The 14,556-nt window shown below is 40.5% G+C and overlaps 1 protein-coding gene across 3 annotated transcripts in view; it reads right to left on the bottom strand.

Annotated features, from left to right (window-relative positions):
- The window catches only part of cnih3 (cornichon family AMPA receptor auxiliary protein 3), a 146,407-nt gene extending 132,074 nt beyond the window's left edge, over positions 1-14,333 (bottom strand). For all 3 annotated transcript variants that reach the window (XM_080881816.1, XM_080881814.1, XM_080881815.1), the window contains exon 1: positions 13,795-14,333. In XM_080881816.1, the coding sequence (XP_080737942.1) occupies positions 13,795-13,872 (78 nt within the window). In that variant the 5' untranslated portion in view covers positions 13,873-14,333. The remainder of the gene's footprint in view (positions 1-13,794) is intronic.
- Positions 14,334-14,556: the final 223 nt, after the last annotated feature.

Genomic DNA, 14,556 nt, shown 5'->3' with positions numbered 1-14,556 from the left:
TTACAGCATGTTTTAATTCTCTGCTGGGGGAATATGTTTTGTATGTGCAAATTATTAAGCTCTACCTTAGTAAAAATGCTAAATGAAACAAACTGTTTGTTGGATTACCCTAAATTACCAGGAATATTGTGCAGCATGAATCTTTCTTTTTGCAACTGTCTTTTTTTGTGTTCTTTATCAATTTAGAATCATCATAATCATTCTCTGACAACGCCCTGTACCAACACAGAGCAGAGCAGCTACCTGAACGCTACCCCAACAGAGGTCGATTATCTTGTTAATAATTTCACCTCCTCACTACGTACGACTCTGGATACTGAAGCTCCGGTGAAAACTAAGGTCTCTAATCAGAAGTACCTGACTCCGTGGTATAATTCTCAAACACGTACCCTAAAGCAGATGACTCGTAATGTGGAGAGGAAATGGCATGTCACAAATTTAGAGGATCATCATTTAGCCTGGAGAAATAGTTTGCTGCTTTATAAGAAAGCCCTCCGCAAAGCCAGAACATCTTACTATTCATCACTGATTGAAGAAAATAAGAACAACCCCAGGTTTCTCTTCAGCACTGTAGCCAGGCTGACAAAAAGTCAGAGCTGTTTTGAGCCAACCATCCCTTTTAATGTTAACTAGTAATGACTTCATGAACTTCTTCACAAATAAAATTTTTATCATTAGAGAAAAATTACCAATAATCATCCCACAGATGTAATATTATCTACAGCTACTCTTAGTACCATTGATGTTAAGTTAGACTCTTTTTCTCCAATTGATCTTTCTGAGTGAACTTCAATAATTACTTCCTCCAAACCATCGTGTCTTTTAGAACCCATTCCTACAAAACTGCTCAAAGAAGTCCTGCCATTAATTAATTCTTCGAACCTATCTCTAATAATCGGTTACAGTGGGGCAAAAAAGTATTTAGTCAGCCACCGATTGTGCAAGTTCCCCCACTTAAAATGATGACAGAGGTCAGTAATTTGCACCAGAGGTACACTTCAACTGTGAGAGACAGAATGTGAAAAAAAAAATCCATGAATTCACATGGTAGGATTTGTAAAGAATTTATTTTCCACCCTAATTTACGAATAAGTATTTGGTCACCTCAAACAAGGAAAATCTCTGGCTCTCACAGACCTGTAACGTCCTCTGTAAGAAGCTTTTCTGTCCCCCACTCGTTACCTGTATGAATGGCACCTGTTTGAACTCATCATCTGTATAAAAGACACCTGTCCACAGCCGCAAACAGTCAGACTCCAAACTCCGCCATGGCCAAGACCAAAGAGCTTTCGAAGGACACCAGGAAAAGTATTGTAGACCTGCACCAGACTGGGAAGAGTGAATCTACAATAGGCAAGCAGCTTGGTGTGAAAAAAATCAACTGTGGGAGCAATCATCAGAAAATGGAAGACATACAAGACCACTGATAATCTCCCTCGATCTGGGGCTCCACGCAAGATCTCATCCCGTGGGGTCAAAATGATCATGAGAACAGTGAGCAAAGATCCCAGAACCACACGGGGGGACCTGGTGAATGACCTGCAGAGAGCTGGGACCAAAGTAACAAAGGTCACCATCAGTAACACACTACAACGGCAGGGAATCAAATCCCGCAGTGCCAGACGTGTTCCGCTGCTGAAGCCAGTGCATGTCCAGGCCCGTCTGAAGTTTGCCAGAGAGCACATGGATGATACAGCAGAGGATTGGGAGAATGTCATGTGGTCAGATGAAACCAAAGTAGAACTTTTTGGTATAAACTCAACTCGTCGTGTTTGGAGGAAGAAGAATACTGAGTTGCATCCCAAGAACACCATACCTACTGTGAAGCATGGGGGTGGAAACATCATGCTATGGGGCTGTTTTTCTGCCAAGGGGACAGGACGACTGATCCGTGTTAAGGACAGAATGAATGGGGCCATGTATCGTGAGATTTTGAGCCAAAACCTCCTTCCATCAGTGAGAACTTTGAAGATGAAACGAGGCTGGGTCTTCCAACATGACAATGATCCAAAACACACCGCCCGGGCAACAAAGGAGTGGCTCCGTAAGAAGCATTTGAAAGTCCTGGAGAGGCCTAGCCAGTCTCCAGACCTCAACCCCATAGAAAATCTGTGGCGGGAGTTGAAAGTCCGTGTTGCTCGGCGACAGCCCCAAAACATCATTGCTCTCGAGAAGATCTGCATGGAGGAATGGGCCAAAATACCAGCTACTGTGTGTGCAAACCTGGTAAAGACCTATAGTAAACGTTTGACCTCTGTTATTGCCAACAAAGGTTATGTTACAAAGTATTGAGTTGTATTTTTGTTATTGACCAAATACTTATTTTCCACCCTGATTTACGAATAAATTCTTTACAAATCCTACCATGTGGATTCATGGATTTTTTTTTTTCACATTCTGTCTCTCACAGTTGAAGTGCAAATTACTGACCTCTGTCATCATTTTAGGTGGGGGAACTTGCACAATCGGTGGCTGACTAAATACTTTTTTGCCCCACTGTATGTACCACAGGCCTTCAAGCTGGCTGTAGTTAAACCTTTACTCAAAAAGCCATCTCTAGACCCAGCAGTCTTAGCTAATTATAGGCCAATCTCCAACCTTCCTTTCATATCAAGAATCCTTGAAAGAGTAGTTGTCAAACAGCTAACTGATCATCTGCAGAGGAATGGTTTATTTGAAGAGTTTCAGTCAGGTTTCAGAGCTCATCACAGCAGAGAAACAGCTTTAGTGAAGGTTACAAATGATCTTCTTATGGCCTCTGACAGTGGACTCATCTCTGTGCATGTCCTGCTACACCTTAGTGCAGCATTCAATACTGTTGACCATAATATCCTATTAGAGAGATTAGAACATGCTGTAGGTATTACAGGTACTGCACTGCAGTGGTTTGTATCATATCTATCTAATAGACTCCAATTTGTGCATGTAAATGGAGAGTCCTCTTCACACACTGAGGTTAATTATGGAGTTCCACAGGGTTCAGTGCTAGGACCAATTCTGTTTACATTATACATGACATAGATGACACCCAGCTCTATCTATCCATGAAGCCAGATAACACACACAAATTAGTTAAACTGCAGGAATGTCTTAAAGACAAAGAGCTGGATGGCCGCTAACTTTCTGCTTCTTAATTCAGATAAAACTGAGGTTATTGTACTCGGCCCTGAAAAGCTTAGAAATATGGTATCTAACCAGATTCTTACTCTGGATGGCATTACCTTGGCCTCCAGTAACACTGTGAGGAACCTTGGAGTCATTTTTGACCAGGATATGTCCTTCAACGCACATATTAAACAAATATGTAAGACTGCGTTCTTCCATTTGCGCAACATCTCTAAAATTAGAAATATCCTGTCTCAGAGTGACGCTGAAAAACTAGTTCATGCATTTATTACTTCCAGGCTGGACTACTGTAATTCATTATTATCAGGATGTCCAAAAAACTCACTGAAAAGCCTTCAGCTAATCCAAAATGCTGCAGCAAGAGTACTGACAGGGACTAGAAAGAGAGAGCATATTTCTCCTGTTTTGGCTTCCCTTCACTGGCTTCCTGTTAAATCCAGAATTGAATTCAAAATCCTGCTCCTCACATACACTGTCTTAAATAATCAGTCCCCTCTTATCTTAATGACCTTGTAATACCATATCACCCTATTAGAGCACTTTGCTCTCGCTCTGCAGGCCTACTTGTTGTTCCTAGAGTATTTAAAAGTAGAATGGGAGGGAGAGCCTTCAGTTTTCAGGCCCCTCTTCTGTAGAACTAGCTTCCAGTTTGGATTCGGGAGACAGACACTATCTCTACTTTCAATATTAGGCTTAAAACTTTCCTTTTTGCTAAAGCATATAGTTAGGGCTGGACCAGGTGACCCTGAATCCTCCCTTAGTTATGCTGCAATAGACGTAGGCTGCCGGGGGATTCCCATGATGCATTGAGTTTTTCCTTTCCAGTCACCTTTCTCATTCACTATGTATTAATAGACCTCTCTGCATTGAATCTTATCTGTTATTAACCTCTCTCTTCCACAGCATGTCTTTTATCCTGTCTTCCTTCTCTCACCCCAACCGGTCGCAGCAGATGGCTGCCCCTCCCTGAGCCTGGTTCTGCCGGAGGTTTCTTCCTGTTAAAAGGGATTTTTTCCTTCCCACTGTTGCCAAAGTGCTTGCTCATAGGGGGTCATATGATTGTTGGTTTTTTCTCTGTATCTATGAAGCGCCTTGAGGCGACTTTTGTTGTGATTCGGCGCTATATAAATGAATTGAATTGAATTGAACGCCTCTGACTAGAGTAAGCTTTATTCAAGAAGAAGAATTATATGACTTGTGAAACCCCTCTATGTTTATGTGCGTACACAGAGTCTGGAGCAGAAAGCCTGGCTTATCAGAGAAAGTTGATAACCACCATAGTGATATCGGTTCTCTCCATCTGGGTTTCAGGTTTTGTTGAGCCAGATAACACAAAGAAAGGCTGGCTGCTCTAAACTTCGTCGTACTGTAGTGCTCAGGTCTCTCAGATCCACTTGCAAAAATCTCTTACATTTTCAAACAAAATTGTGTCAGAGCCTTTGCAGTCGCTGCTCCGTGGGTGCAGAATTAGCTACGACTTGACATAAGCATGTGCTGCTATTGGACCACCAGAGACCTCTGCTTTTAGTCTAGGCTCAATGCTTGCCTTTACTCTCTGGCCTTTCCAGCCCACCAATCTCTCTTTATCGTTATATCTGTAGCTTTGTTTATCCTCTGCTGTCCTCTGGTTTTGTCATTATGTCTTAATTCTGTATTCTCTACTTATACTTATTACTTTTTAAATGTATTTACATAACTGTGTGTAAATATGTAAACATTCTACAGCACTTGGACAATGAAAGCTGTGTTTAACTGTGCTTTATAAATCAATGTTACATACTTACTTAACCAGAACGGGGTTAGCTTTAGCTGGCACTAGACTGAAAACAGCTTAAAACATGGAGGCCATTTTTGTGCTTATATTTAATTTTAAATCTAATAGGGCCTCTATTTTTTTATCAACGAAGTGTATAATAAAAACCCCCCAATTATTTTATAGATGTTTTACAGAGTTGCAACATATATTTTTGTTGTGCCTCTTACATTAAGGGAAAGCTAGTCAACAAATTTACAGGCCATGCCAGGTCATGGAAAACTGATTATGTGTATCTACTCTCCCCTTCTACTTGACATCCTGAAGTATGTTTTTATTACTGATGATCATGCCTACTAACATTTTAATTTTTCCACTAATTATGCTACCATACAATTACAGTTAAATTGTTATAAAGGGTACTTCTGTCAAAAAAGTGTTGACAAAATGAATGAAATTACTGCAAACAGTAAACTATGAGCCTCTGGTGGGTCCCTGGTGCTTCGACAGCTACACACACAAATAAACTAAACTGCTGTAATTTAGTAGAAACCCTAAGTGAGAGGGGAAAATGATGTTAGTTTGACATTCCAACCTTTGCAATACTGCCGGGTAACCTCTCCATCATATCTGCACCACAGGGCTTTCCCATCTATCAAAGGTGCACCAAGGGAGCGCCTGGCCTGTTTCAGGCTTTAATGACTCATTAGGGGCTGCTGTTACATGGGAGGAGAGTCGCTCAAGCAGAGTGGAGCTTGCAGTTCACCTTGTATTTTAATTAAAATGGCTTCATAATCACTTCAGTGAGTGCTCCCATAGGTAACTGTGGAGTTACATTTTATGTGAGAAACAGTTTGATTGCGGTTTGATGTGAGCAGTTCTAAATGTCATTATGCCCCACAGCAACAAGAATAATGGAATCTACTTATTATCAGTAGAAAAATATGTTATTCCAAATAGACAAATGCATTTTTTTGAGTGTGTGTTTCTGACTCTTATTAAATGTGCCATAGCCTTCAAACAGGAGTAAAAAATTGTGGGAATGATTGTATTTAATTAATAATTACATTTAACTAAAATTACATAATTAAACCTGTGTGAGCGTCAACACATGCAAGGTAGCTCAAAGTTTAAGAAAAGAAACATCCAAACTGAGGATCCAGCTTGAAATACATTGAAAAACTGTGACTGATCAGGTAACATGCTTTTACACTTACAACATCAAGCAAAATGAAACTAAACTGAACAAAAGCAAATCAAAGCTCCCACATGTGGGATAAAACTCATCACCTCTTGGTTAACAGCTTAACTTTAGCACTTCTTTAAGGAGGCCATAGGACATGTATGGTAACATTTAACATTTCTTCATCTCAGTCCAACAATGAGAAAGACATGTGACATAGAGGAGGTGAAAAAAAAAGGGTAAATACTCCGTTAAAGATGAGAAAACAACTGCCAAAGACACAAAAGTACTACTGGCTGGAGAATAGGTGCAAAATAGCATCAAAGAAAGTAGATAACTGCAATGGGACATTGCAGGAGCCCAGTTGTAGGATATAATAATAACCACTGCAGCCTAAAAGAGTGCCTGAGGAGCCCAGTTGTAGGCTATTAAGAGTCGACTGTACACTTTTTTCGTGTTTTCCTCCAAAACAATAAGTTCCATTGGAGCCTCTTTGTCTCTCACTAGCAAAGTTGACCCAGACAACACAGTAAAGCTAGTTCTCGGCTACGAACCCGACACGATTTGCATTACAGTTACACCCCCCCCCCCCCCCCCCCCATGGGAGGGGTTTATTTGTCAGTTTGTTAGCAGTCTAGCGTCCAAAGTTTTCGAGATATCATTTTCAACTTGTTTTCACCGAATGTAAAAATCAGAAAAACTTTATACTACCAACATTTTTTTTATGGATTGTCTTCAAGCTGCATAACTTTATACTAGCCCTTGGGGGACATGAGTACCTAGGTTGGCTAAGCGATCGACCTTTGACATCCATTGTTAGCGCCCAAAGTCAAAGTTTTAAAAGACATTCAAGAAACAAAATTGAGAAATGCATTAAAGAGCATGGAGAGAGCTGTATCACTTTTTTTTATTTAGTCAATGTCACAATGTCAACATCACAGGCTGACTTCATCATATCGTAATAAAAATATAATTTAAAAAAAAAAAAAAAAAACATACTCTGGGGGGGGGGGAGTTGCATGCTCTAAGTGCTCTTGTATTTCAGTGCAGTTATTGGGTGATTTCATAGAGTTACCTCCAATCAATGAAGCACTTATACAGTCTGATTAATGGAACAGTGATCTAACAAACCTGTCAACAATATGTGTCTTTGTCTCACACCGGTTTTAATAGAATTTTGCACAGGCAGGACCTGTTCCTTCTTCATTACCTCTTTAATTTAGCGAACGGTGAGTCCACAGATGGCCATGGAGACGAAGGTGACTAATAATAATAGATATTCCAAAGATAGCCATCATGTCTTTTTTTGTCTTTTTTTTTTTACTTACACAGATGTTACAGAGTAACTTAGTATGAATATAAATGAGAGTGAATGGAAGAGCACTTATCAGCACCTGTGAATGACTAGAGTAGATATAACTAATTAGCTCTGACTTTACTGGCCAATTAATGACAGAAGTCCATCTGTGTGCAGCTATTTGTCACCGACTTCTGTCTACTTCTACACAGCAAATTCAAAAGTGTTAAATGTTTTTGTGTTAGTAGTCTTCTTGCAAAAGTAGAGTTAATTTTACTCTAAGTAGAGTCACATTCTTTTAATGTAACTCTGAGGTGTAAAATGATAGTAGTTAAAATCGAGTGTTAAAAATGAGTGTTTCTATGTCAAATCTGGAGGTGTTACAATGGAAACATTAACTCTTGACCTCTTAACTCTGAACTCCTACAGGGGCGATGACACCAATAGAGTAAATTCACAGACTCCGCCCCCGGCACCATAGGCTCCAATCAAAGCTGAAGTGAAACTGTTTCTGAACATTTTGCTCTACATATTTGAGTTGTTTGCCATGCTTGGTAAGTCATTTTTTCAAAGATTGTTTCGATTATTATTATTATTAGCTTTTACTTCTGTGGCTCTTTAGAGTTGAGACAAAGCTGTGTGAAAGGCATTAGCCATGTTGCTCGGTGATAGCATAATATTCTGTTTTAGCTAGCTGAAAGGTATTGTTTGCAGGCAAATACCACAGCCTTGAAAAAAAGCTTGCATGTGAATTTTCAGTCAAATTTTTGGTCAAATACACCTAAAACAATGTCTAGAATGTGAAATGTTGGTATAATGGTGTTACTTGAAGCCTGAAAATGATCTCCCATAAAAACAAAAAAACGAGCAAACAGCAGTAGCAGATGTCCTGACTGGGTTCTACGTTAACATTTAGATCCCTCCAGAGTTTTGTGCACACGGTTTAGGTAAAAATTAAAAAGGTTGAGGTTTTACATTTAGTTCAGTATTACCTGTTGCCTGTGTCCTTGTCTTTTGGGAAAATACTTTACACAAGTAATGGCTCAAAGAGGATTGCTTTTTTTTTTTTTTTTTTTTTTTACTGTGCTGCAATTGATTACTGGATTACTTGTGCCATTAATTAGTGTCAACTAATTTTTATTCAATCTCCACATAGCATATGCTTGTGAAGATGGAATATGGGGGAGAGCAGAAGTGCGTTGAAGTTCCACAAAGTGATGAATAAAGGACATGCATATTGTATTGAAGAAAAAAGTGATGAGAATGCTGTTATTTGCATTTACCAGCTCACCTATGTCAGACCTTTTGATAAACAAAATTCTAATGAAAGTGAGAACATGTACATTGTCATCTTTCAGAAAATGTTTTGAAATTTTGGTGCACAGTTCAGAATAAATGTTTTTCAAAAATCATTGTGTCTTTTTAGTAAATGTTTATTTACAAAAGAAATTTCTTGAAGTTCAGAACAGTAAAATTCCGGCTTTTTAGAATTAATTAGAAGATAACTCTTACATAGTTAAACTAAAATACTCTTTGAGAGTTAATATATAAACTCTTAACACCTAGTTAGCATTAGTAAGTGTTAAATTATCAACTCCAGACAGATTTGGTGTTTAACACTAAATCAGAGTTAACGTACCAACTCTCCAAAAAGAGTTAAATTAACACTCTCTGGTGTGGACCCATATAGACACTTTAATAGTGTTGAAATCAAATCTGACAGATTTAATTTGGACATGCAGGATTTGCTGTGTATCACTTGTGTTATCTGTTGACAGAGTCTGTAGTGTTTCACTTCTTATTTTATTTCCCTTTTCATTGTACTTTATGTATGGGCTGCTTCACAGCCTCTGTCTTTATCTGTTCATTTACACTAGCTTGTTTTATTTATAGCCTGATTTGACCCTGGGTAGTTTGACTCAGCATGCTTGCTCTTTTTAACAATGCACTGCTGCTCGGGGCTTTAAAAACTAACCTTTTGGCCAAGCAGCAACTGTGGCACCAGGGTTCAGTATTTTTTTTCTCTTTTGTCTTTGAAACCAGATGAGAACTTGAAAAACAAAGACAGACTGAGAGATGGCCACCTGCCAAAATGATTGATAGAAGTGAAGGAAGAGTTTGAGCCAAATTTCCCTAGCATTTTGGCAGGTGGCTGGTGTTAACATGCAGCTTTGGCTCAGCAACTCCCCACACTGCACAGCCTTTTCCTAATTATGTTTCCTCACAGTATGGAGCCCCAGCTTATTATCCTGCAAGTCTGTATGGCAATGTGAATGGGGAATTATTGGAGGAGGCATCTCCACACTGTTTCTGCCTCCTTAAGCAGAATGCACAATAAGGCAGGCTTCGACTGGATTATTATTGCTGAACGCAAATGTTGAATTGTGATCTTTCTTTTCACTGGTGCAGAATTTACATCGCAGGCAACACACTGAAGGATGTGTTGTGGATCGTGTCCCTCTGTAGACCTTTTTAATGTTTCTAAGTACTAATGATGTGTTTTTGTGGCGTGGCAGAAAGTGACAGCTCTGCAGTTGCATATGCATATAGCTTTAGAGAGCTTTATAATAAAGGGTTTCTGCAGGCAAAAACATGGATGTGCCATGGGCTCCCCAGGGTCACGTATAGTAGCCAGCCTTGTAGGAACATGAAGAAAGTGGAAAGTAAAGCTCTTGGCTCTTTTAAAGATGACACTTGGGTCAATATCAAAACCCAAGAAGTAGAAGCCTTCACTGCTCACATACACTCAGTGGATAGAAACATAAAGTTCACCAGCGAATATTTGGACTGTTGAGGAGAATGGAAACTTCAACACTGGAGTTTACAGGAAGCCTGCACGCACTCGGGCCAGTATCTCCTCTTTGACTCCCACCACCCTCTGGAACACAAACTTGAAGTAATCAGGACCCTACAACAATGGGCAGAAAATGTTCCCTCTAAGCCAGAAGGGAAAAAGAGGGAACACACATGTAAAGAAAGCTCTAAGAAAAGAACATGTGATCATCGTAATTGGGCCTTCATGAAATCAGCAAAGATGCACAGAAAAGAAGGTCAGACACCAACTACAGACAAACAGAACAATATTGTCATCCCTTATGTAGCAGATTTGTCAGAGAAATCAGGAGTCCTCTCCAAGCACAAGATCCCAGTGTACTTCAGACCCAGCCACACACTCAGACAAAAACTGGTTCATCCCAAAGACAAAACTACCAAACGCAAACTTAACAACATAGTGTATGCTGTACAGTGCAGGTAGGAATTCTCAGACCTCTACATTGGACAGACCAAACAGCAACTTCATAAATGCATGGCACAACATAGAAGAGCCCCCTGGACAGGACAAGACTCAGCTGACCATCTGCATCTAAAGGACAAAGGTCACTCTTTTGAGGATGCCAATGTTCACATTTTGGGCAGAGATGGTTTGAAAGAGGAGTGAAAGAAGCCATCTATGTCCACTGTGAACGACCATCTTTGAACAAAGGCGGTGGCTTTCGACTCCAACTGTCTACCATCTATAATCCAGTTTTGAGATCCCTTAACGCCCACTCACATCTTGCATCAGGTGATCTCAATAAGTCACATGATAGTTTGAGGCCCACTACCGAAGTCAACAACCCTCCCAAGGGACGTCTTGATGCATGCTCAATCATCCAGGTAAGTAAATCTCCAAAAGTTGATTCCGTTCATCTGGACGTAGCGTTTTGTGCGAGAAACGTTTCGTCACTCACCCAAGTGACTTCTTCAGTCTCAGCTGACTGCAGTTTTCCCCAATCTTATAAACAGTACATTTGCATAATGACTGAAACCAGCCCAGTGGAGGAACAATGGACTGGGAGGTCAGTTCTTTAATTTTAATTATGCAAATTCTCAAAAATGTACTGTTTATAAGATTGGGGAAACCTGTAGTCACCTGAGACTGAAGAAGTCACTTGGATGAGTGACGAAACATTTCTCCCACAAAACGCTACGTCCGGATGAACAGGATCAACTTTTGGAGGCCTCCCAAGGGACAACTCCCACTAGGTTTAAATACCCGGGACTCTCCACCATTTGGTCTTAGAACTGAAGAAGCTTCTCGGATGAGAGGAGAAACATCTTCAAGAAACTTAAAGAAGTCCAGTTGCTTTTCTTTCCAAGCTCCTTAGATTACCATGACCTGGATGACTGAGAACCCTCACATCCCTGAAATGTCTCAATGTAAAATGAAATGCAATATCAAATATCACATGTCAGTTTTTCTACAAGACAAAGAAATGCTGAAGTAAATGAAGACATCTATGGTCTAGTATATCAGACATCTATATCTTTCACCTTTTTCAGAAATTTCTGTATTGGATGGTAAAAAAGAAGGAACTTTTCTGTCATTTATTTTTTATCAATTAGTTAATTACTATGGTTTTCAATCATTCAGAAAAGTTACAAAATTCGTGAAAATACAGTTCACATTTTCCAAAGCCATCAAGTGAACCGGACTGGTGTCTTTATTGGGCCAATTCTTGCCGCTGGGGCCATATGTTTGACACTCCCGATCTATACACAAGAAAAACTAGAAATATCTTAGTTCTTTGAAGTCACATATAAAGCAGTTTGTGTGCTGCACATCACCCAGGAGCTGACAGGTGTGTAGGTAACCCTCCAATGTAAAGACGAAGAAACATCACATTTTGGTGACGTCCGTGGTTTCTAGACTTCAGGGAGACTTTGACAGCAAGTTTTTTTTCATCTGAGTATCAAAGTCTTTACATTTAATCTTTATGTTTATATTAGCCTCTCATCAGTTTTGAGCCTGTGAAATTTGGGTTCTGCTCATTAAAAAAATGGCTGCATCTCTGAAACTGTTCATGCATTACGTTGTAAAACCCGCTTAATCAAAACTGACAGCCTGCATTTCAAACACATATTGATAGTTGATTTACAGTCCACTGTTGCTGTGGACAGAGGCAAAACTACAAAACTTGTGTCTTTGACCCAAGCATTATGGAGGGCACTGAATGTCACTCAGCAATAACCTATTGGTAGAAAAAACTGACATTGGTAGATGCTTTAGTTGTTTACTTCAAAGCTGAAAGAAAATGAACTTATTTACTTCACCGGAAGAAACTGAATTTCACTAACTGACACACTATGGGGTCTGGTTGCTACATCGGTGTTAGTCTTTTCTGTCTTTAGTGAGATCATGTGTTCCTAAGGCATAGTTAAATTATAATTTCAGCTGAATGATATAATGTCATAATACCCCATTATGAAAAAGTAATAACGTTTCCTTGAAATTCTTGTTAAAGCCCCCTAAATATAACATGTATGTAAATATTTAACCAGTTTTGAAATACGTTTGTAACATGACAAAATGTGGAACAATTGAAGTGCTGTAAAAACTGCCAAATTGCAGTCCAACCATAAGCCAACATCTAAGTGGTTCGCTGGTGACCTGGTGGATATTCAGGCAAAGCCTGGGTACCTCGCCCAGTATGAAATGCACTATGTAGGAAGGATACGAGAGTACATTTCTGTCCATTATGATCCTTTAAAAACTTTGTTTAAATACCTAAAATGTCACACAATTCTGTTTTTGCTTTAAACAATATCTCTGATGAAAGCATTCTATAAAAGCGATAGAACCCTTTTTTTTTCTTTTGCATGTATATCATGACATCCTACATCACATACATTTGCTTTGTTTCACTTGGCTCCTGTTTCTGCCACCATGACATCTACTTCAAACGGGGGAGTACACTTCATTTGTGAGGAATCATAAAGGTGTTTTCAGCATGATCACTTAGTTTTAATTGTGCTACTACGTGTGTCTGTACCCTTACTGTCTAGGACTCTTTATTTCTGCTGACACATGGGTCATTGTCTGACAGACAGACACACCAACTATTAGCTGGAATTGCCAGAGGATCAGTCACCCCAAGTGCATCAGGTCTATGTAAAAGACAGACCCGGGGCAAAAGGCTGGAAGACCTGACCCAAATCTGTCTTTATACAAGGCCCTACATGTTGCTCAGGGAGCAACTAATAAGATTATTCAAATATCACAATGCAGTCAGCCATATTGGCACTGGTGTGTAGCTGATCCGATGCTTGATTAAAATGATATGAAGAGAGCAGGAAGATGAGAAGAGAGAGAGATAACGTTCTACAAGATTCCCTAATTGATCTGGAAGGGAAGTGTGCTTAATTGATCTGGAGGATGCTGCACAGGGATGCAGGCACTTTCTGTGTGTGTGAAACTGGGTCGCTGGGGATGTGTAAAGTCTGGAAATTTTTAAATTCACATTGTAAACTAAAGCTAAAGCCAACTAGCACTGTTACGTACACCTGCGAGTTCAGTATACACTCACACACCTTGCCATCAACAACGAGTAAGAAGAGCCCCCCCCCCAAAAAAAAAAAAAATACATCCAGTGATACCCAGTGTAAGGTACTTACATGCCATATTGCGAAGAAAATCAGGGACACACAGAGGACCAGAGACAGCATGTAGCAGAAGGCAGCAAACGTGAACATAATTGAAAAGGGAAACGTGGATAATTTCCCGAGGAAGCACGATCCTGCAGCCAAACATCTAAAACAAAAGAGAGGCAAGGGGGAAGAAGAAAGAGGGGCAAGGGGTGTATGAAAAGAAAGTTCTCACAGTGCCATAGAAAGCCGAGGCGGTGCTGGCACCATGACTTCGCCCCTCACAATGTTTGCAACAATTTGTTGCAGAAAGCCCCTCTCCGGCTGATCAGCTGTGCGTCCACCCAGCAGCACCAGCAGCAGCGAGGCGACTCCGAAGTCAGAGCTGCTCGCAAATCAGTGCATGATCAGTGGTCGCAGTCCCGGTGAGCATAGAAATCACAGAAAGGCGCCGAGACGAGGAGGTGTCCACGCAGAGCCACTCGGGGAAGGTGAATAAGTAGGTAATCCATTCAGCGGCGGCAGGAGGAGCCCTGCTGCTGCGGCCTCTGCGCTGAGCTGCTGTTAGAGAAGAGCCCTGCCACAGTGCACAGCACACAGGCGGCAATAAACGCTGCTCTCACCCTGACAGACCTATCAGCAGAAGCGAGCGGAGCGCGCAGGGAAGAGCTGTGAACAGGTGGATTTAAAAGAGCAGCACCCGGTGTGCGTGCACGTGCGCGCGTGTGCTTGCAGATTCCTCTCCGCACACTCACAAACACACATACAAACACATACACATCGTTTTTTGTT

The sequence above is a fragment of the Rhamphochromis sp. 'chilingali' genome, assembly GCF_963969265.1.
Source record: "Rhamphochromis sp. 'chilingali' genome assembly, chromosome: 5".
NCBI classification, from domain to species: Eukaryota; Metazoa; Chordata; class Actinopteri; order Cichliformes; family Cichlidae; genus Rhamphochromis; species Rhamphochromis sp. 'chilingali'.
The sequence above is the reverse complement of the archived record's forward strand: the minus strand, read 5'-3'. Positions and strand labels throughout refer to the sequence as shown.